Raw genomic sequence first — 22,956 nt, 5'->3', positions numbered from 1 at the left:
AAGGCTATACTGCTGTCCTGAAACGAAATCTTTTAAAGGGGATTGTCTTGAACACTGTCTTTTCAAGAATTATTTATATTTTCTGCACTCTTTCAAGTGGAGTAGACTAACATTATGAAGTTTATATTTTCTGCTGATGTTGTGCAATAGGAGAGGATTTCTTTTTTTTTCTAGCTCTGGTCGTAAGCCACATGTAGGAAGTAAACAACTCTGGAAAGATGCTTTACCCATGAGCTCATTCCTCAGGCTGAAAGATATCTTTTCTTTGTTCCATGCAGAACTAGCCTAACACTTTGTGTAGTGTAAAATTATGACTTTTGAAAGCCAACAGATGAATCCTTTCCATTGTATTACTTGTGCTAAATGTTTGCTTTGTAACATTCACAGGCTGTATAATAGTTTTCAGTATACTGTATAATAAGGTGGCTGTACAAATGTCCAGAATAACATGGTCTTTTCTCAAAATCATTTCTCCAGAAGCCTATGGCTAACACTGTCTGAAAATATGCTGCCAATATATTTTCCCAATAGTTTTAGAAACACTGTGTAAATGTTTCTTTCCTTTGTGCTCTTCAGGAGTTGCATATCAAAAAGGGCTCCCCCCCCCCCCCCCCCCCCCCCCTCCTTGGTATTAAATTTGCAAGAACTGATTGTACTGTGCAAATGCAGCTACCCTGGATTTGTAGATATCCATGAAACTGTTGGAATTGTCCACCCTTTTGCTTTTGAGAGGCAGCTATTTACACAGCTCTGTTGAAGGTCAAGTTCATTGGAATGACATTTTCTTTATAAGAGAAAACGCAAAATGAGTTTTAGATGTGGAAATGTCTCTGCTTAAACATTTAGTCTGATTTGTCAGTGCATAATCTTCTCTTTTTGAGGCAGTGAATCTGAGAGGTCTTTGTTTTGTCTTCTGCAGTTTGGCTGCTTTTGAACTTGCATTTTTTACTTGGAGCGATGTTATAGCTGTACCAGTCATTTGGGCTTTATGAGGTTATTAGATGGTGTTTGTAATTTTCTTGCATTTTTGTTATGAATTCTCCATGGCATACAGTACAGTATGTGGGAGAAATACCTTACCAGGAGGTTTAATTTAATTTATGTACTGTTATTTTAAGCAAGCATTAGGAATCTGAACATTACTTTCCTTCACCAGACATGAAGCCTGCAAGGAGTTGTAGCAGAGGAGCAACCTCAAACGCTGTGGCTCTAAGAAGGTGGCTGTGTGGCAGGCAGATGTTGTCTTGCATGAGGAGCCTGTTTTGAAACGGATGAGCTGGGCTCCTCTTTCTCCCCCCCCCCCCCCCCCCCCCCCCCCCCCCCATACATAGTTAACAATGATGGATTTTAGTTCCAGGCTCACTATCACCACTAGGGGGCCATTTGATCCGCATGAAGTTTAAAAAAAAAAAAAAATTCAAGGGGAGACCTTCATCTTAATGTGCCCTTTTTATGTCATGTAAAAAAAAACAAAACTTCCCCCCCCACTCCCCCCACATCGTTCTGGATTAGCTTTGACTGAAAGGGGCCTAACAGCGACAAATTAAGAAACAACTTCCCTTCCTCCTCCCTCTATCCTTGGTGATGAGGATTAACCCAGATGCAATAGGATGCAGGTCCCCTTGTCACATTCTAGTTGGCAAAACTGTTTAAAAAAAAAAAATCCTACCAGTGACAAATGGAAGGATATTATAAATCCCATTCATTGTGGTTTTAATTTTGTTTTACTTTGCTACCAGGGACATCCTTTTCTGCTTTTCTTTGGTTAGAGCTGTATGTGGGAGGGATGTAAGGCTGGTACAAACACCTTACTCCAACAAGTTCAAAAGCTGTGGCAGACATTCCAGAGCTATTTTTCTGTTCTGCTTTGTTGATGTGTTGAGAACAGATACTTTAAAAGAGCAGAGTGCACTGGGTATGTGAATCATTTGTTTAAAAAAAAAAACAAAACTGTTGCGGGGTTAGGACCTGAGCTTACATAGAGGCAGACTGTTTCTGTAATTTGCAGGACTCATCTGCCTAGTTCACAGTCCATGTGAGATACTAAACATAAATTCGGGTTATCCAGAATCTATTCCAAAACCTTCTAGTCCTAGGCAGTCACTTTTGTATTGGCCAAAAGACCACTACCCACCACCAGGGGAGACAGCAATTTTAACTTTACTATCCAACACCAGCATTTATAAATATAGCCAAAGTCTTTGTTTTTTCTTTGAAACCCACAGGCCATGTTTATTCAAAGCGAGTGACTGAGTGTGACAGGACTTCTTCACATTTGCATACTAACTGCTGCCCCAGGCTTATATAAAAAAAAAAAAAGACCTCATTGTACTTTAAAGTGCATACTTTGTGTACAAAAAAAAATTAGATGTACTTTCAAGAAAAATAAATCACCTTTGCGTTCTGTAGTCTGTAATTATGTGCATGCCAAAATGAGACTCATTAAGGACAAAGCAAAATAACATTTGAAGAGGCTGCGTGGTAAAGAGATTGCAGAGAGAACAGGCTTTTATGGAATAGGATTCTAATTGTATGTTGCCCACCAGTTTCCTTCTCTCCTGTGTTTCCAGCTGAATAAGAACTGTCCTCTTCTGGGCTACGTGTCTTTGAACCCTCATCTTGAAATGGCCCGGGAATTTACTCCCTGTTCTATACCCCCCACCCCAACTCAGCCCAGTCATTACAACAGGCCTTGAGCATGGAAGGATGGGGGCATGTGCCACATTTCCAAGAACCTAGCAATTGTGGGTCCTGAAATCCAGCCACTAGGTATTGCCACTGTACAGTGACTAGGATTCCTTCTCTTCCCTGGGGGATGTGAATTCTGCTTCCGCAACATTTCCATCAGCAACCCAGGACCCCCCTGAATGGAAGCCAGGTCCTCCGCATGGCAGTACGGTCCTAATCAACACGATTCAGAATGAGACAAGCTGCTACTGGATTTAACTTTCCCTTGTTCCTACTTTTCTGAAGTTGTACTCTATGCCGACAGCGTGAAAAAAATCAAGTTACATGATAAATCTTAAAGGTTAAAAAAAAAAAAAAAAGAGGAAGGCAAAAGTGAACTTTGAAAATGGGATTCGAAGTTTAGATGTCCTGCCCTAAGCTGGGCTCATAAGAAGAGATGATAATCACGCTGTCAACTGTCAGCAGCTTGGAAAATGCGTTGTGCCTCTGTTACTTTTTCATCGTGTTGGGGATCTAAACACACCCACGGGAATGCAGCTAAAAATACATGCATGCTAGAAAACTGCGTGTATTTTTTTAGCTTCACTTGACCTCCATGTTCACTCAGGCCACATTTATTTTTGTAACCAGGTAAATCCTTTTTGAAAATTTGCCTTCCCATGATGTCTCACCCAGCTTGAGTAAGAGATGTTTTGCAAATGTTCAAATTACTATAGAAATAGCCTTTAAGCAACCTAGTGAAGAGGGACTGTTCCATTGCATGGGACACAGTAGAGAATAGGAAGCAGTGAAATGTTATGTTACTAAGACAATCAAACTGATGGAGCAGCTTTGCTGCTGCTTTTTTTTTTTTTTTTTAAACTTAGAAGTCATAAGTGTGTTGTGCTGACACACCCAGTATTCAGTGGGGAAGTATCTTCTAATAATTTGTTTTCCTGTTGCTTAGCTGTGCACATAAGCTCCCCATTCAGCTGAACAGATGTTTAGATATTTTTTACCACAGGGGTATTTAGTCCCTGAATAAATCAAGTTATCAAGTTATTAATTTATTGGTTTACACACAGGTCTAATGTGTCTGTGTCCTTGGCTGATTAACTCTTGGTATATCTAAAGAAGCAGTTTTTTTTTCAAAGGGATTCTCCATATTACCTATAGAGATTCCTTTTGAAAATTTTCCCCCTTAGTTATACCAAGAGTTAATCAGCCAAGTTAATCAGTTGTGTCTACCCACAGAGAGAGCCCTTTTTGAAAACTCGCCCCTCCCCCCCCCCCCCCCCCCCCCCCAGGGCTGATGCCAAGGGTATCAGGCACCCTAGGCAAACCTTCAGTCTTGCTCCCTCTGCCCCAACTGCACAACTCTACCTCCTTTGGTAGTATTTGCTTTGGGATAACATCCCCCTCTCTCTCACCCTGCCCTGCATCTCTTCTTCTCCATCCTACAGCATTCTCCTTTCCCCACTCCATGCCTAACAAACCAACATCACTCCAGTCTCTTTGCCCTTTGTCCACAGTGCCTACCTCCTCTTTTTCTCCACCCTGTCAACTGCTCTCACCACACCACCACCAGTCTAGTATCCACCCCTCCATACTTACAAGCCTCTCGCTCTGTTCACACTAAATGCAGCAGCCCTTTAAGTCTCCTCCTTATATTCTTCAGCCTCTGGTGGCACAGGCTCTCCTAGCAGCCTCTTCCTCTTCTTTGTCCTCTGGTGGGATGGTTTCCACCAGTGGTCCTGAGCCCCTTGCCTGTGGGATTTTGCCAGCCCTCAAATATATGAACTCTAGGTGACTGCCTGGTTTGCTTAATGTAAACACTGTCCCTGTCCATCCCCCCCCCCCCCCCCACACACACACACACACACACACATTACCTTTGTGAGAGGGATAGGAGCGAAGTGGGACTGGATGGGCCAAGTACACATGGGAAATTAATTTTAACTTCCCATGAGTACTTTCAGCTGGAGAGTTTGCAAACTCTCTGCAATTACTTCTGTATCTGCAGCCCCCACCAGGGAAGTGATTTTTAAAGTGAAATGCCTCAAGGAGATTCCTTTTAAAAATCAACTTGCAAGCCCACAGGTACTTTTCTGCAGGTCTGCAACCTCCCCATGCTCTCTCATAATTGGCCTCTTAAGTAAACTATGGCTTGGACTCAAATATATTGGAAAGATTACCAGTCGGAGGGGAAAAAAATCTCTTGGATTTTGCCTCCCTCCTTCAAGGAGTCTAAATTCTATAGCAAATTTTAAGATGACTGAGTAACTCGTTTGATTTTTTTTTTGTCTGTGTGCTTGAATTTTTTCCTTTTTGATATACTTTTAGAAAACCAGATCTTTGTCAAATCAAAGCAAATCCCATTTGAAATTGATTTCATTTTTTGAAGGCTGACCTGAAGTGAGAGAGGAAAAGGATTGTTTTGTGCGTGCATTTTGACATCTCCGTAGAAATGCACCTTTTGTTTGTAGTTCTTCCTCTGAATCCTTGCATCCTAAAAAATTAACCCATTTCCTGTTGCAGATGCGGTGTTGGAGAAGGCCATGCACAAGTGCATTCTCAAGCCACTGAAGAGCCACATTGAAACCATGTTGAAAGAGTTCCATGTTTCTGATGGCTCCTGGAAACAGCTAAAAGAAAACCTGCAATTGGTCAGACAGAGGACTCCTCAGGAGTTGGGGGTGTGTGCACCAACACCTGACACTTTGGATATGGAAAAGATTAAGGCCAGGTTCTTGACTATGCAGAAGACTTATTCACCTGACAAGAAAGTACGGCTGCTGCTGAGAGTCTGCAAACTCATTTACACTTGCATGGAGCATAACTCAGGTAAGGACTGTGTAATGGAAAGCCTGCAAAACGGAACTCCTGATCCTGGAGAGAAGTGATTAATAGTTTTTTTTTTATCTTTTTATTATTGAGGCTTCCTTCTTGTTTTCCTGTAACCTGTGACCTTCCATTTTTTTGCACTGTTCCCTGAGGGGGTGGCTTGGTTGGCTTAAACTGCTAATGCTGTTCTGTGTCAGCTCAGCTATTGGATGACTTCAGATTGAACAGAAGGGCAAACTTCAGTGTTAGCCTTTGTCAGTCAAAGAGAGTGAAATAAGTTGTGGAACCAGTTATTTTTCTGTTTTGCATATATACATAGCTACACGGAGAGGATTCTCAGTGTCACCTTTACCAAGTTTTATCTTGCGATGTGATTTAAGGGGCTCGCTGTCTTGTACTTTTCTTCCCTTCTTGCAGGTGGAAGGATTAGGTAGGAGTGAGCTGATGCATGAAAGTGTTTCTCACATTTGATTCTCCCTTTCCAATGATCCAAACTTGTCTTTGCTACAGCACTCCTACAAAGTTTGATTTTTCTGAGGATGTGGCTTGGGTCCTGGTGGCTTCCAGAAAGCCTTCCCCTAGAAAGTTCTACAGACCGACGTGGAGGAAGTTTTCTGTACGGTGTGAGCAGAAGGCCTTAGATCTGTTCTCCTGCCCCACACAAAAACTGCTTGACTACCTTCTAAACCTATTGGAGACTGGCCTAAAAATCAAATTCATCAAAGTTCATCTTCGTGTGATTGGTGCATACCACCACGGTGTAGATGGCATGCCCATCTCTGTACAGTCCATAGTTGTACATTTCATGCAGGGCCTGCTTAAATTGAAGCCTCCCCTAAGGCCTCCCGCTGTGTCTTGGGACCCCAACATGGTGGTGTCTCAGCTAATGAATGCTCCTTTTGAGCCACTGCGCACCTATGACCTGAGGTACCTGATCTGTAAGATCATATATTTTTGTTGACAGTCACTTCAGCCCGCAGGGTCAGTGAGCTCCAGATCTTAGTGACTTATCCACCTTATATTAAGTTCTAGCATGACAGGGTGGTCTTGTGAATGCACCCTAAGTTCTTGCCTAAGATGGTGGCATATTTCCATCTTAACCAGTCAATCATCCTACCAATTTTCTTTCCAAGGCCCCATTCTCACCAAGGTCCAGCTGTCAACTGAGCAGTCTGTGTCCCCCCCCCCCCCCCCCACTGACATCTGCACGGGGATGGGGGGGGTCAAAAGCAAGCGGCCAACACCAAAGGCGCTGCACGACAAAGGAGCACCTTCATGCACGACTGAAAACTAGGTTGTTAATACAAACAAAAAACACACTTTTGAAATGACTGTATGCCAATGACAGAAGTCTAAGAAGTAAGATAGTGTACAGCAGTAAATGATGAGATTGACATAATTGGCATCACAGAGACCTGGTGGAAGGAGAATAACCAATGGGACAGTGCTATATCATGGTACAAATTATATCGCAATGATAGAGAGGATCAACTCTGTGCGGGTGTGGCACTTTATGTCCAGGAAGGTGTAGAGTCAACAGGATAAAGATCATACAAGAGACTAAATGCTCAATAGAATCTATATGGGTAGAAATCCCAAGTGTGTTGGGTAAGAGTATAGAGATGGACAAAATGGTCAGACAGATAAGAACATAAGAACATGCCATACTGGGTCAGACCAAGGGTCCATCAAGCCCAGCATCCTGTTTCCAACAGTGGCCAATCCGGGCAGCTGCAAAAGTTAAGGGGAAGATTTTAAGACTTGCGCGCGCTGGGCCTAAAGCCGGGGGACGTGTGTAAGTCCCGGGGCTTGAAAAAAGGGGCGGGGGTGGTGCAGGGGCGTGGCCAGAGGCCTCTGCAGGGCTGCTGGGCCAGGAGCTCGCACGCTGGCAGTCGGCCAGTGTGCGCAGGTTTCTTTAGGGCTGGGAGCGGGATAGGGAGGGGAAAGACTAAAAACTTGGCTTTTTAAAAAAGCTTTCCCAGATCTGGATTAAATTCCCACTCATCATCAGCATAAACACAAAAGTTAGGAACTGTAAAAAAAAAAAAAAAAATCCCACTAACTTCACACGCAGTCACAGCAACAATATCTTATCTAATCATTTTGCTACACATCTACATTTTATAATATTATACATATTTATTAATTGATACAGCTGGTTAAAATGCTTATAGTCGTTCTACAATTCTTCCCCTTTCATATCCAAGTTATTTTTCCATGTTTTTTGTAACTTTCTCACATCCAAAATATTGTTATAATATTTGTTAAGTTTCATACTATATTTGTTCTTGTATTGGGAAATGTTCTTTACTTTGTTACTCTCTGCCTTTACTCACATTGTTAATTGTAAACCGGGTTGATGTGATTCCTATCATGAAACTCGGTATAATAAAAATAACAAATAAATAAAATAAATAAATAAGGTGGGGGGGGGGGGGAGGAGAGCGGCCTCGGAGGGAACGGGGACAGACAGGTGATCTCGCCGAGGGCTCGGCGCACGCAAGTTGCACTAGTGTGCACCCTCTTGCGTGCGCCGACAATCATTTTGGTTAGGTTAGCTTTAGAAGAAAACAATTGCTCGAAGGAAAGAATCACTTCTTTGATTTTTCAGTGGAAATCTGTAAAGAGTCTTTAAAGATCACAGTCAGTCCTCCACCTCGCCCTCTAGGTTGAGAGACCATGTGACACCCATAGGGACAGATTTGATTAAAGCACGACATTATCTGAGGGTAACAACCAAGTTTCAGTGAAGCAAACAGGCTTTTGGTCAGAAACAAAGTAAAAAATAACATTACATTTCTTTTTAACGGACTGAATGATAATAAGCATCGGAGTAACATTTTGTTAGGCACTACAGAAAGATACAGAAATGGGTCGTTGGCAAGATGGCGATCGGCTGACCCGATTAAATAATTTGGAGGGCAGATCGCCATATCTGCCCCGACCTAAGACGAGCTGAATCCAGAAGCATGTCCGATGGAGTATAGATTTATTTATTTAACAGTTTTATATACCGAAGTTCTAGTAACAAAGCATTCTTGGCAAGAACATAAATTGCCATGCTGGGTCAGACCAAGGGTCCATCAAGCCCAGCATCCTGTTTCCAACAGAGGCCAAACCAGGCCACAAGAACCTGGCAATTACCCAAACACTAAGAAGATCCCATGCTACTGATGCAATTAATAGCAGTGGCTATTCCCTAAGTAAACTTATTTAATAGCCGTTCTTGGACTTCTCCAAGAACTTATCCAAACCTTTTTTGAACCCAGCTACACTAACTGCACTAACCACATCCTCTGGCAACAAATTCCAGAGCTGCTTTGTGCGTTGAAAGAATTTTCTCAGATTAGTCTTAAATGTGCTACTTGCTAACTTCATGGAATGCCCCCTAGTCCTTCTATTATTCGAAAGTGTAAATAACCGATTCACATCTACTCGTTCAAGATCTCTCATGATCTTAAAGACCTCTATCATATCCCCCCTCAGCCATCTCTTATGATGGAAGAGGATGCCCACCATAAGATGCTGGGGATCCTCCAGTTTGTGAACGCCCCAAAGGAGGTAATGGCAGTCCCTGTTCATGAGATCTTTTGTGAGCTGCTTCTTAGCCTCTCTCATAGCCTATGAGAGAGGCTCTGTTGCCCCGGTGAACTGGAAGACCGATGGGGTGTACCTGGTGCAGCAGGCTGTGGGTTTTGAGAAGCGTCAGCTTCCCTACCAAATGGTGGTGGTGGAGTCGGTGCTAAAGAAAGTAGAGGTAGAAAACCCTTGCCTCAGCTCCCCCTGGCTGGGATGCCATGGATAGGAGGGTGTTTCAAGGCTCCGTGTTGGTAGCCCTTATTGCCTTCTACCTCTTGTATATGGCACAGTACACCTGCAATCTCTCGAAATAGGTCCAGGAAGTTGTGGCTGGCCTAGCCCAACAGCCCCAGGAGGCCCTATGTCCATTGTTCAGCAAGGCCTTGAGTGCAGGCTACCTATGACATCTTTGAAATGGCAGGCTAGGTTGCAGCTGCCAGTATTTCTGCGAGGTGTCTCGCTTGGCTCCGTGCCTCGGACCTTCCTTCAGCCAGTCTTTCCTGAACTTCAGATTTACCTTGCACCAGGGTAACCTTTTCAGTGACTAGGTGAAGGATGTGGTTGCAAGAAACCCTTTATCATCTGTCTGCTGCCGTCTCTGCTTCTCCAACCTCTTCCAAGAGGTCTTCAGGGCTGAGGGGGCCTTTCTACAGGCCCAGGAAGTACTGTCGTCCTGCCCCTCTCTCCTGTCAGCAGAGGGATCCCAAGCCTCAGCCACCAGCCAAGGCTAGCTCTGCTATGGGGTTTTGACTGGCTGCGAGGGAACACAAGCCAGGGATTTCGACAGGGCCGGAGGGACCATTGACTGGGGGCCGTCTCCGTTTTTTTTTTGTTTTTTGCAGACCGGTGGCAGTCCTTGACTTTGATCAATGGGTCCTGTACATCATCCGTCACAGGTACAGGCTGAACCTCATGGAGGTTCCACTAGATTTGCCCCCAAGTCCACTTTGGAGGTCCCATCTCGCATTCAGCGCTGCTCCTAGCAGAGCTCTCCGCCCTATTAATGGCCATGGTGGTGGAGCCCGTTTCTTGGGACCAGCGGTGTGAGGGGTTTTACTCCCATTATTTCTTGAGTCCTCGATCTGCGAGCCTTAAACAGATTTCTAAAAAGAGAAGTTCAAGATGGTATCCCTGGGCACCCTGAATCCCCTCTTGCAAAGAAGGGATTGGCTTTGTCCCCTTGATCTGCAAGACACCTACATCCACATCGGAATCTTCCCAGGTCACAGGAAGTATCTCCAGTTTGTGGTGGGTCGTCAGCACTTTCAGTATTGTGTGCTACCATTCGGCCTAGCCTCCTCACCATAGGTCTTCACAAAGTGGCCGTAGTCTGGGCCTATTTGTGCCCACAAGGGATCCAGGTCTTTTCATATATGGATGACTGGCTGGTCAAGAGAAGCACCCAGGTGGGAACTTTGCAGTCAGTTCACTGAACCATTCAGGTCTGGAGTCCCTGGGGTTCCTGATCAATTACCTGAAGTCCCATTTCCATCCGTCATTACGCTGGATTTCATAGGGGCAGTTTTAGATGTAACCCAGGCAAAGGCTTATTTGCCCTGCGACAGGGCAGTCACTTTGATGTCCCTGGCGGAGGAAGCCCAGCAGCGCCGGATGGTGTCGGCATGGTGTATGCTGCAGAGCTGGGGCACATGGCCGCGACTGTCCATGCCACCCCTTTTGCCCGCTACACATGTGCCAGACCCAGTGGTCCCTGCGATCCCAGTGGCACCAGGCCACCCAAGGCCTTCAGGCTCACATCCATATCTCCACCCTTCTCTCAGGGCTTCTGTGTCTTGGTGGAGGACTCCTTCCAATATGGAGTAGGGTGCCCCCTTTCAGGCTCCTCCCACCCAGATTGTATTTATCATGTATGCGTCCCACCTGGGATGGGGGGCCATGTGGAAGGCCTCCACACCCAGGACCTCTGAACCACCTAAGAAGCTCTGTCAGATAAACTTCTTGGAGCTGCCAGCGATCCAGTACAATGTATCAGCTAGCCAACAAGGTAGCACGGCCTCATTGAACTGACATTCAGGTAGCCATATGGTATATCAACAAGCAGGGAGGCACCAGATGCTTCCTCCTCCTGTCAGGAGTTGATGAAAATCTGGGCTTGGGCACTGGCTCAGGGAATGCTGCTCTTGGCCATGTACTTAGCTGGCGTAGAGAACACCCTGGCGGAGAGGCTGAGCTGAATTTTCAGACCCCACTAGTGGTCCCTGAAGCAGGAGGTGGCGGTTTGGATCTTCTGTTTCTGGGGGACTCTGAATGTGGATCTATTTGCCTTCCCTTGCAACAGGAAAGTTCCCCGGTACTGCTTCCTGACCAGGTCAGACAACCAGCCAGCCATGGACACCTTTGCCCTTCACTGGGGGACAGGCCTCCTGTATGCATTTCCTCAACTTCCATTGATATCAAAGACCCTCCTGAAGATTCGCTAGGACAGGGGGACTATGATCCTCATAGCCCCCCATTGACCGAGACAGGTTTGGTTCCCGCTCCTGCGGGATCTCTCCCAGTGGGACCAGGTTCGTCTGGGAACTGCCCCAGATCTCCTCGCCAGGGCAGGCTGTGCCATCCCAACCTCCGGGCCCTGTCATTCACGGCTTGGATGTTGAGCAGTTGATCTTGCAGTCTCTTGACCTCTCAGAGAAGGTGTCTCAAGTACTAGTGGCTTCGAGAAAGCCTTCCACCAGGAAGTCTTATGCTTCAGAATGGAGGAGGTTTATTGTCTGTTGTGAGCAGAAGGGTCTCGACCCCCATCTCCTGCCCTGTCCAGCAACTCCTGGATTACCTACTGCAGCTCTCGGAGGCTGGGCTTAAAACCAACTCGTTCGGTTACATCTGAATGCCATAGGCGCTTACCACCAGGAGATGGACAGTTCGCTCATATCGGTGCAGCCTGTGGTAGGGTGCTTCATGTGTAGGTTGCTGCGGCCATCCCTGAGGCCCCCTTGATTTCTTGGGACCTTAACGTGGTGGTGGCCCTTAAGGTAATGAAACCATCATTTTGAACTGCTGCACTCCTCTACCTTCAAGTATTTGGCCTGGAAGGTCATATTCTTGGTAGCGATCACGTCTGCACTCAGTCGGTGAACTACATGCCTTGGTGACTTATCCGCCCTACATGAGATTATTCCATGACTGGGTGGTTCTGTGCACTCACCCTAAGTTCCTGCCGAAGGTGGTGACATTTCCATCTTAACCAATCCATCATCCTACATACTTTTCTTCCCTAGGCCTCATTCCAACCAAGGAGAAAGGGTGCTGCACATGCTAGATTGTAAGAGGGCCTTAGCCTTCTACCTGGACTGGATGGCAGGTCACAGATGGTCAACCCAGCTCTTTGTCTGTTTCGACTCTAATAGGCTAGGAGTGGTTGTTGCTAAGCAGACTCTCTCCACCTGGCTAGCGGACTGTATTTCCTTCTGCTATGTCAAAGCAGAACTGCAACTGGAGGGCCACGTCACAGCTCGTTCTGTTAGAGCCATGGTGACTTCTGTGGCTCAGCTGCATGCAGTTCCAGTGGGAGAGATCTGCAAGGCTGCCACATGGAGTTCTCGCCACACCCTTGCAACTCAATGTCTGGACAGGGATGGCCGCCTGGATAGCAGATTCAGCCAGTCTGTCCTCAGGAACCTCTTTCAGCTGTAAACACAACTCTTCCTACCTAAGACCCCTGGTTTGAGTTCAGACTGTCCCCACTGCTACCAACAGCACCCTTGTTGTGCCCATTGGCACCTGTTTGGTGACTGGTCCTGTTATTTTTCGGGGCTAACCTGTAGCTAGGGCTTCACCCCCATGTGAGCACTACCATCCTGCTTGTCCTAGGAGAAAGTGAAGTTGCTTACCTGTAACAGGTGTTCTCCTAGGACAGCAGGATGTGAGTCCTCAAAAAAAAAAAAAAAACAAAAAAAAACCCACCTGCCACCCCGTGGAGTTGGGTTCCTGTAGTCTGTTTTTATTGTTTTTCGTATTCTACTTATGAGACTAGGAGCGACCCCGCATGGACGTCGCCCGTATGACATAGTGAGGGCAAAGGTAGCGCCGGCGCCATTTTGAATATTGGCAATACGGCCCGCATGCAGGAGGTCGCTCCCGGACCCCCGCTGGACTTTTGGCAAGTCTTGTGGGGATCAGGAGGCCCCCCCAAGCTGGCCAAAAGTCCCTGGGGGTCCGGGAGCGATCTCCTGCACTTGTGACGTCGGGTGCCAGGAACCAAAATGGCGCCGGCGCTACCTTTGCCCTGTCATATGATAAGGGCAAAGGGCCACCGGCGCCATTTCTATTAACGCAGCCGTGGCCAGAGAGCAGGAGATCGCGCCGGGACCCCCCCCAGGTAATTTAAAACATTTTGGGGGGGTTCGGGAGGGTGGGGGATTTTGTTTTAAAGGGTCGGGGTGGGTTTTAGGGTTGTTTTGGTGTCTGTTTTCCCGCCCTCCCCGATTTACGATTTTTTGACGATAAATCAGGGGAATTGCTATTGTATCGTGGCTCTAACGATTTTTGACGATTTAAAATATATCTGACGATTGTTTTAAATCGTCAAAAAACGATTCACATCCCTAGTGGTTACAACACAATAAACTTTCCTTAAATCTTTCCAAGAAAGAATTTCTGGTTATTCAGTGTTCCAACAGTGTTGTCCCTGCCAGTTTAGTCTTTAAACACTCTATATTCTATTTCACCTCATGTCAAAAGCCTTAGTGTATGGCTAGATTCAAATGTATCATTCCATCAACACATTGAGTGTAATAAAAATGTTCTTTTCAAATTGAGTACTGCATGGCCTGAAAAATCTACTTGAACAGGTTGGTGGTTCAGGCATCCGTGCTTTCTAGCATTGATTATTGTAATGCCATATATCTAGGACTTCCTAAATTAACTCTAAAACCTCAACTCCTTCTTAATTCAACTGCATGCTTTAATTGGTGGAGCTAAACTCTCTGATCATATTACTCCATTCTTTTGCTTTTTTGATGGCTTCTGGTGCATTTGAGTACATTCATAAATTACTCATGACTCACAAATTACTCATTACTTCTTCTTCTTCTTTTCCTTGGACAAACTCATTACTACATATTTACCAACCAATGAGTCTTAGATCGCAGAAAAGGGGCCTTCTTGAAGTGCCTTCAGTAAAAACAGCTAGATTAGCATCCACAAGAAACTGTGCTTTCTCTGTAACCGCTCCTATTTTATGGAATTCAATACCTGCATCCTTGAGACTTGAAAAATGTCTGAAGAAATTTAAAACAGCTTTAAAGGTGTTCTTGCTGAATCAAGCATTCAATTAAGTAGAGCCTGTATACATTCAGTAGCATCTCCTGCATTATGAGGTTCCATTCCTATGCTGTTTAGCTGCAGAGAATACTCTGGCACAGTCTAACAGTCTTATAGGCTTTCATGATCTGCCAAGCAGTTTTTTTGTTTTAGGCTGTTAAGGATTGTCAATCTGTGATTCTTTTTTTTTTAATTTTATATTTATGCAAATTTTACAATTATTTCAAGAACCAATCTTGTACAGAAATCAGAGAATACATTGTAATCAACAAAGATACTGTTTTTTACACAATATCGTCTAGTAATTAAACAATGGAAAAAGAGAATTTCTTTTATAGTATCTCTTCTAGAGATCCACAAGTAGGAGGGGAGGATCTTTACCAAACCTGAAGGAAAAAAATATAAAACTTAACAATTGCAAGAAATTCCCGGATTACAGCGACTCTAATTACTTATGAAGGGCTAGGAACCTCGTCACGAGGTATTCCATCTGTTGCTACTGGCATCTTACCCACTAAGAATTGTGTTAACTGGGGTGGATCAAAACAAACATAAGTATTTTGCGAATATTTTACCACACATTTGCATGGAAATTTAAGGAAATATCTTGCCCCAATTAGTAAGACCTGAGGTCTCAAGAGTAAAAAAGCTTTCCTTCTCTGTGTCTCACGAGACAGATCGGGGAAGGCTCTAACCAGCAAACCAAGAAATCTCTCATTCCTATGTTTTATATTCATTCTTAACAGCCAATACCTGTCTGCCTCTGAGGCAAACGTTACTATCAGTGTTGCCAGAGTAGCCAATTCTGTGTTCGATGTCTCCAACAATGCTGTTATGTTGAGAGGTTGATCAATCACAGGTGCCTCCATTTCCAATTCACCTCCTCTATTTTCTGCTTCTCCTCTGGGATTCGATAAATAAAATGATTTCAGAATCGTTGGACTTTGATCAGCTGAGATTTTAAATATTTCAGACATGTATTTATTAAGGACTTCCCTTGGAGATCTCATTGGTAATTGAGGAAAATTTATGTATCTTATATTCCGACTCTTTGCACAGTTCTCTAAATTTTCAATCTTTTGAACCATGGTCTTATTATCCCTTATAAGCATTGATTGCGTTTGCTGAATCATTTTTATCTCAGTCCGAATAGTTACAGATTGTTGCTCTAGTTCCACATTTGACTTCTCAAACACTTCTAACTTCTTTTCATGCCTTCTCAATTGTTCCATTGCTGGAGTTAGCTGCTGTAATATATTAGTCCTCATTTCATTTATGGCTTCCCACAAAGTCTCAAAAGAAAAGACTAAAAGCCTTACCATAGATGGTGTTTCTCTCGTGGAGGTAGAGACAGCAGCAACTGAAGTTTCCCCCGATGGGGTTCCTCCTCCTACACCGCCTTGCCCCGGATCTTCTATGGGGCTAGAAGCCGCTGTCAGCATCATTCCCGTCCTCGCTGGGAAAATATCCTGAACGCCTCAGTTCAGGGTGTCCTCCCCAGAAAATGGTGCTTCTCTCCCGGCGGCTGGATCAAGCGGTGAGGTCCTCACGGCGGGACTCAAAGGTGACATTGAGCCAAGCAGAGAGGGGAGCTCCAATTCCCCTCCCCCACTCTGCAGTGGCAGGTCTCCCGCCACTCTGGCGCTGTGTGTGACATGGGCGTCCATCGGGCCGGACGGTCAATTTATGATTCTGATTGTTTTATGTTTAAATTTTTGTTAATTTTATTTATGTATGTTATGTAAATCACTCAGAGCTCATGCACAAAGTGATTTAAGAAATTTTAATTAAAAAAACAAGGCTAATGAACAATGCACAATTTGGACTGCAAGCGAGCCTGGAGCGGATCGAAGCCCATAGACAGTCCACCCAACTTTTATTTCTTTTGATAGGAATAGGTTGGGCATTGCTGTTGCCAAACAGACAATATCCAACTGGCTAGCAGATTGCATCTCCTTCTGTTATACCCAGGCAGGACTGCATCTTGGGGGTCATGTAAAGGCTCCTGTCAGAGCCATGGCAGCGTCTGTGGCCCACTTGTGAGCAGTTCCCATGGAGGAGATCTGCAAGGCTGCAACATGGAGTTCTCTCCACATGTTCATATCCCACTACCCAACTCTCCCAAACAGTCGATTGGGTTCATGCTGTCTCCGCCTCTGTTACCAACAGCGCCGGTGGTATTGTGCCTTTTGGCACCTGTTAGGTGTGTGTTGATCCCCTTTTGTGTTGGAGCAGCTTGTAGCTAGGGACTCACCCATGCATGAGGACTACTATCCTGCTTGTTTGCGGAGAAAGCAGAGTTGCTTACCTGTAATAGGTGTTCTTAAAGGGACAGCAAGATGGTAGTCCTCACAAAACTCACCCACCACCTCGTGGAGTTGAGTTTATTTCTTTTTTTTATTTTAATTCTGTGTTACGAGATTGAAGAGGGACCCCGTGTGGATATGTGATGTAGGGCATGCTGGGCTTGCTCAGTTCTAGGAACTTTGACATAGGTGACATCAGATGTGGAAAACTTAAGTGTGAGGACTAACATACTGCTGTCCTAGGAGAACACCTGTTAGTTAAGCAACTCTATCCCTACTGTGAAGCATGATGGTGGCAGCATCATGCTGTGGGGATGTTTTTCAGCTGCAGGAACTGGGAGACTAGTCAGGATGGAGGGAACGATGAATAGAGCAAAGTACAGAGAGATCCTTGATTGAAAACCTGCTTTGGACCTCAGGCTGGGGGTGACAATTCACCTTCCAACAGGACAAGGGCCCTACGCACATAGCCAAGACAATGCAGGAGTGACTTCAGGACATGTCTGTGAATATCCTTGAGTAGCCCAGATTTGAACCGATCAAACATCTCTAGAGAGACCTGAAAATTGCTGTGCATTGACACTCCCCCTCCAACCTAATAGAGCTTGAGAGAATCTGCAAAGAAGAATGGGAGAAAATCCCCCAAATCCAGGTGTGTCAATATTGGTGTCCTACCCAAGAAGACGTCGAGGCTGTAATTGCAGCAAAAGGTGCCTCAAAGTACTGAGTAAAGGATCTGAGTACTTAAGTAAATATATTTCAGTCTTATTTTTAATTTGTACAAACCTGATTTTGCTTTGTCATTATGTGGTATTATCTGTAGATTGAGGGGAAAAAAAAGTATATCCATTTTAGAATAAGGTATTACATAACAAAATGTGGAAAAAGTGAAGGAGTCTAAATACTTTCTGAATGCACTGTAGGATGGGTGCTCTGTTACTATAAATACTATGTTCCAGTTGCAGAATCAAGCAGTTGGGCCTTCATTGTTTTACAAATATTTTTTTCAATAAAATCTGCCTTTTCTTTTATTCAAGGCGAAGAATATAATGAAACACATAATAAACCACTGACTGAAAAAAAGACAAAATAACACAAGACAAATATAATACTGAAAGCATTTTATAGTAGAGTAAACCCCAAGAGTGGACCAGCGAGGGAAATTAATCATCTGTTTGAAAAGCTTGTCTGAACAGAAGGCCTTTATGTGTTCATGAAAAGTTTTTACTAAAAGGTTGCAGATGTAGTTTCTTCGGTAAAGCATTCCCAGAGTATAGGGCCAGCAACCAAGAATGCCTTCTCGCAAGTTTGTCAAGTGGGCCTAGCCATGGAGTGGGAACTATGAGAAGACACTGCCATGCATAATGTTGGACATGAGGCAGAGTATAAATGTGTAAAATTGCACAGATCCATGGGAAAACATTACTGTTCATAGTTTGTGAATCACTGTTAAGATCTTGTATTTCATTCTTCACAAGACTGGAAGCCAGTGGAGTAACTGCAAAATTGGTGTGGTGTGATGTGTTCTTTAAGACAGGTGTTTGTCATGAATTGTGCTGCACAATTTTGAGCTACTTGCTGAGACTCACTTGTAAGTGGAGTAACTGTAGCCCCAAGTTTGGTAGAACAAGTGCTTGGAGCATCGTACAAAAGTCATCGCTGGACTCTAACTAGCTAAGACAAGCAGCATCTGCAGTTTGAAAAATACAGATTCTTTTTGCAAAGACAATGAGAGATTGGAGTCGAGATAAACTCCTATTTTTTTTTTTACTTGTTTAGTAATGGGAATAGAATGTCAAAACAAGAGTGTTGGATGGGAAACAACTGAGTATTGTTACACATCTTTGCCACATTCAAAGCTACCTTGTTATGAAAAAGCCATTCTTTCATTGTTAGATAAACAGAGACAAGATCTAGTGTCTGTGACTAAGCAGAGCTTTTCAGGATAAAGAATTGTATGTCATTTGTGTATAAATGGTAGCTTATACCAAGCCCAGAAGAAGTTTGCATAGTGGGGTTGTCTATAGATTGAACAGAACTGCCAATAATATAAAACACCAGTTAGCAGTTTTATTCCATGATGTTGCAGAGCCAGTCCTGACTTATTGCTGTCCATTGAAAAGATATAATGAATGCTGGTCAAGTATTGTATTAGTGATTCCAATGTGCTGTAGTTTATGGTTCAGAGTGTCAAATGTGACTGATATGTTTAGTATTACTAATATATAGTTAGTCCCGTTATTGAACCCACATCTGATAAAGTCAGGAGTTGAAAATAATAAGGTTTCAGTATTTAAAACAAAAAACAAACCCAAAACTTGGTATTGATCTAATAGGGCATGATCCTCAAGGTAATCATTAAGTTGCTTCAGTTCTGCACTCTCAATTATGAACCAGAAAGGTAAAGATGAAATAGGTATGTAGCTTGACATAACTGGATTGAGGATGGCTTTTTCAATACAGAGTGAACCGAGGCCATCTTTCATTCTATTGGAAAAGACCCCTCAGACAGGGAGAAGTTTACAAGCTTGGTGATAGTAGCTAATATTTTGTAATGTTTTCAAAATAGTTGTAGAACATGGATTTAGAGAGCAGGTGGAGGTGCTCATTGCACCAATGATTTGTGTGATCTGTCTCGAAAACAGCCCTCAAACCTTTCTATTTTGGGCTGTCGTCATGTGGTATAACTGTACTCACTGACTTCTGCTGGAAATTGTGCACAAAACTTCTAAACCTTATTTGTGAAGAAGTCATCAGTCTTCATAGCAGGTAGAATCTAGGATAGTAGTACTGTATGGATTAGGAAGATCAATTTGATGTGTAAGGGTTCTGACTGTAGAAATAGTGCGCTCGAGTTGCTTCTTACTTTGGTCATTGTAACATCAATACTTATAAACGAAGCTTGACCGACGTGCCGCAAATGCGCAGTAGAGACCAGCTCTACCGCGCATGTGCGGGCGAGCACGTCGGTCTGACGCTAAGAAAAAAAATGGCGGCGTCCAGTAGCAGCAGCGGGCGGCGGCGGTAGCGGACGGCGGTAGGGGCGGCGACGGCGGTAGCGGGCGGCGGTAGCGGTAGCGGGCGGCGGTAGCGGCCAGTACCGAGGGAGGGAGAAGAGAGAGAGTGGGAGGGACGGACTGAGTGGGAGGGAGGGATGGAGAGAGAGAGTGGGAGGGAGGGATTGAGTGAGGGGGAGGGACTGGGGGGGAGTGAGTGGGACTGAGGGAGGGAGTGGGACTGAGTGAGTGAGAGGGAGAGAGGGGGGAGGGAGTGACTGAGTGAGAGGGAGGGACTGAGTGGGTGGGAGGGAGGGATTGAGTGAGGGGGAGGGACTGAGTGGGAGGGAGGGATTGAGTGAGGGGGAGGGACTGGGGGGAGGGACTGAGTGGGAGGGATTGAGTGAGGGGGAGGGAGTGGGACTGAGTGAGAGGGAGGGGGGAACTGAGGGAGGGAGTGGGACTGAGGGAGAGAGGGAGGGGGAGAGAGAGAGAGGGAGTGGGACAGTGAGTGAGAGGGAGGGAGAGAGGGGGAGGGAGTGAGTGAGACTGAGTGGGAGGGAGGGACTGAGTGAGAGGAGAGGGAGGGTGGGGAGGAGTGGGTGAGGGAGGGGGTGGTGAAGATTGAGGGGAGAGAGAATGAGGGGGAGGTGAGAGACAGAGGGATGTAGCCCGTTTTAACGGGCTTAACGGCTTGTATTTTTTATAAATGAGCATTAAAGGCTCAGATCATGGGCCTGGATTTTTGGCCATTGATGCTTAGCCTGTTGGACTGTAAGTTTGAGAATAAGTATGGTAAAATCCAAGGGGAATGGCGGTGTTGCCATGGGCAAATTGTCTTTACGGGAGTGAGAACTACCACTTCTACCAAAGAATTTGTCCCAAATCTGACTGCTATTCTCGAGGATCAGATTGTCCAGGATTGGAACCGAATGATCATGGTCAGCGTCTGTATGCCTGTATTTTTAAACTAGGTAAGGCACATGGTACTGCAGAGACATGAGTGGCGGGAAGTGATATAGACAGTTAATTGAACACGCTCTGACTATGGGATATCCTGTAAAGAAATGGAGGGGCAGCCGTTGGCCAACATGGTTTGTACCAAAAAAATCAGATTTAATGTATGGCCATGTTTTGAGTTGGGCCCTGAACTGTTTGTACCCAAGCTAGGGCTGATATTTCCTCTTAAGAGAACTTTGCAGGAGGCTAACTAGTGGAAATTCATCAGCATACATATTAAAGTCATCTAATACTATTGTGTTGCTTAATTTGATATCAAATGCACAAGATTTTTATAAGAGGTGAGCAGTTGTATGATAAAAACCCAAGAGGATAATAGACCAGGCAAATATTACAGATGGAAGATGAGAGCAAAAGTAACTCATAGGGTTGTTGCATCTGAGTGGTAATGACAGATACATTCAGGGTTTGTTTGAATGCAACCAGGAGACCACCTCCATGTTTATCTACGCTTGGCATGGGAATCATATGGTATCTGGTGGTATGTGGTTAACAGACACAGTATCAAACTCATTTGGTGTTGGGAAAACAGGAGGAAAAATTGTCAATTAAACTTCCAACATTAGAGAGATGTGTTGAAATAATGATAGGCAAGTTGGTCAATAGAGTATTAGATGGAAGACTATTAGATTAATAACAATAGTACTCAATTTTGAGATTTAAATCATAACTATTATAATGTGGTATTTTTCCATTGAGGGTAAGTGACGTTAAGATTGGCAGAATATAAGTGTTTTGAAACTAAATTAAACCTCCTACTACTTATTTCTCTAGTGCGGCGCTGTGCAAATAGTATTTATCTGTTTGTTCACCCCTTTGTCATCCTAGGGAGGATGTATGGAGCTGATGACTTCTTGCCCGTGTTAACCTATGTGGTGGCTCAGTGTGACATGCTGGAGCTGGACATTGAGATTGAATATATGATGGAGCTGCTGGACCCAGTGCTACTTCATGGTGAAGGTAAAGACTGCAATTTATTCTTCAGGTCACTGCCATGTGACTTGAAAAACAAAAATACATGGATGGGAGTAGAGTGTTGGCTGTAATTGGGGATAAAATGCTTTTGAGAATATTACCCTGTGGCTGGGATATCTCGCAAGCAGACTGACTAAGAAAGGAATTAAAGGTATGAGTGACCCAGCTAGGACTACAGCGCCATGAATGTTCATGTGTGGCTACCTGGGACTTTTTCCCCTATTTTTATTCCATGTTCCATCCTAGTCCTCTGGCTCCTCCTTGAGCCTGCTAGAAGGTACGACTTGAGCAATAGCTGTTTCTCCATGAACTACGAATACTGCCTCCACAGCATCTTCCATGTGTACTGACTTGATAAACAGGAACCAGGTACAGGCATGAAACGGTCTCCTGCACAGCAGTGCACAATGCTACTTACTATTTACCCACAAAAAAAAAATTGTGGATTTTCACTCTTTTTAATGATAGGATTTGTTCACATTAAGTATTATGGTTCACATTAAGTATTATGGTTGCAAAAGTAGCTGGTTGGCAAGCAGCAAACACATGAGCATTCTTTTGTTTTATAATTGGAGGTAAGCGCACTTGATAAGCTAAGAGTGACTATTCAGTGCCAGGCTGTCTTGAGCAAGATGTCGGAAGTGATAACATATATCCAGCAGGGTCTTGATAAGGCAGAGACAAGCAAGGAGAGTTTGTACATGTGTAAGATGGTTAGCCCTGTTTAGGGAAACTCTCTGCCGTGGTAGGAATGAGCTGAAAAGTATTTAGTGTTGGCATACTAAATTAAGTAGCTGGCAGGAGACTTGAGGAGCAAGAAACACGGCTGAGTATTTCTTCTCTGGTAAACTAGGCCTTCAGGGCTATGCCTGATCTGGTTTTCAAGGTATCTACTTTGAATATTCATGATATTTGTTTGGATACATGGACTCTGATTTCTAGTGTTTTATAGTTAGCTTGAAAAATCAATTCTCTTTAGGGACACGAGGGTTGGAAATATCCACCTTTGCTAAGTGAGAGAGAGCATTTCTTAGAGTGGGACGGGAGGTACATGAGTAGTCCATACTGTGCGCTGGCTCAAAGCTTCTTTCCTCTAAGGAATCCACTTTGGAAAAGGTTATATCTAATCTTCTGATTAGGAAACTTTTTTTTTTTAAATGTTCATGAGTAATAAGCCTATGGAACCCATTACTGAGAGGCACCAATGAGCCGTCATCGTTGGTGGAGAGTTCATTTTTATCTCATGTACACATTCTTGGCAGGAAGGACCATTGTAGAGTCTGGTG

General features: G+C 44.4%; 1 protein-coding gene across 3 annotated transcripts in view; it reads left to right on the top strand.

The window, feature by feature from the left end:
• The window catches only part of RIN2 (Ras and Rab interactor 2), a 321,661-nt gene that overhangs the window by 277,403 nt on the left and 21,302 nt on the right, over positions 1-22,956 (top strand). For all 3 annotated transcript variants that reach the window (XM_029593769.1, XM_029593771.1, XM_029593770.1), the window contains exons 9-10: positions 5,206-5,511; positions 21,524-21,655. In XM_029593769.1, the coding sequence (XP_029449629.1) occupies positions 5,206-5,511; positions 21,524-21,655 (438 nt within the window). The remainder of the gene's footprint in view (positions 1-5,205; positions 5,512-21,523; positions 21,656-22,956) is intronic.

Source organism: Rhinatrema bivittatum, chromosome 3, assembly GCF_901001135.1.
Source record: "Rhinatrema bivittatum chromosome 3, aRhiBiv1.1, whole genome shotgun sequence".
Classification (NCBI taxonomy): domain Eukaryota; kingdom Metazoa; phylum Chordata; class Amphibia; order Gymnophiona; family Rhinatrematidae; genus Rhinatrema; species Rhinatrema bivittatum.
This window is presented reverse-complemented; position numbering and strand designations above follow the sequence as displayed.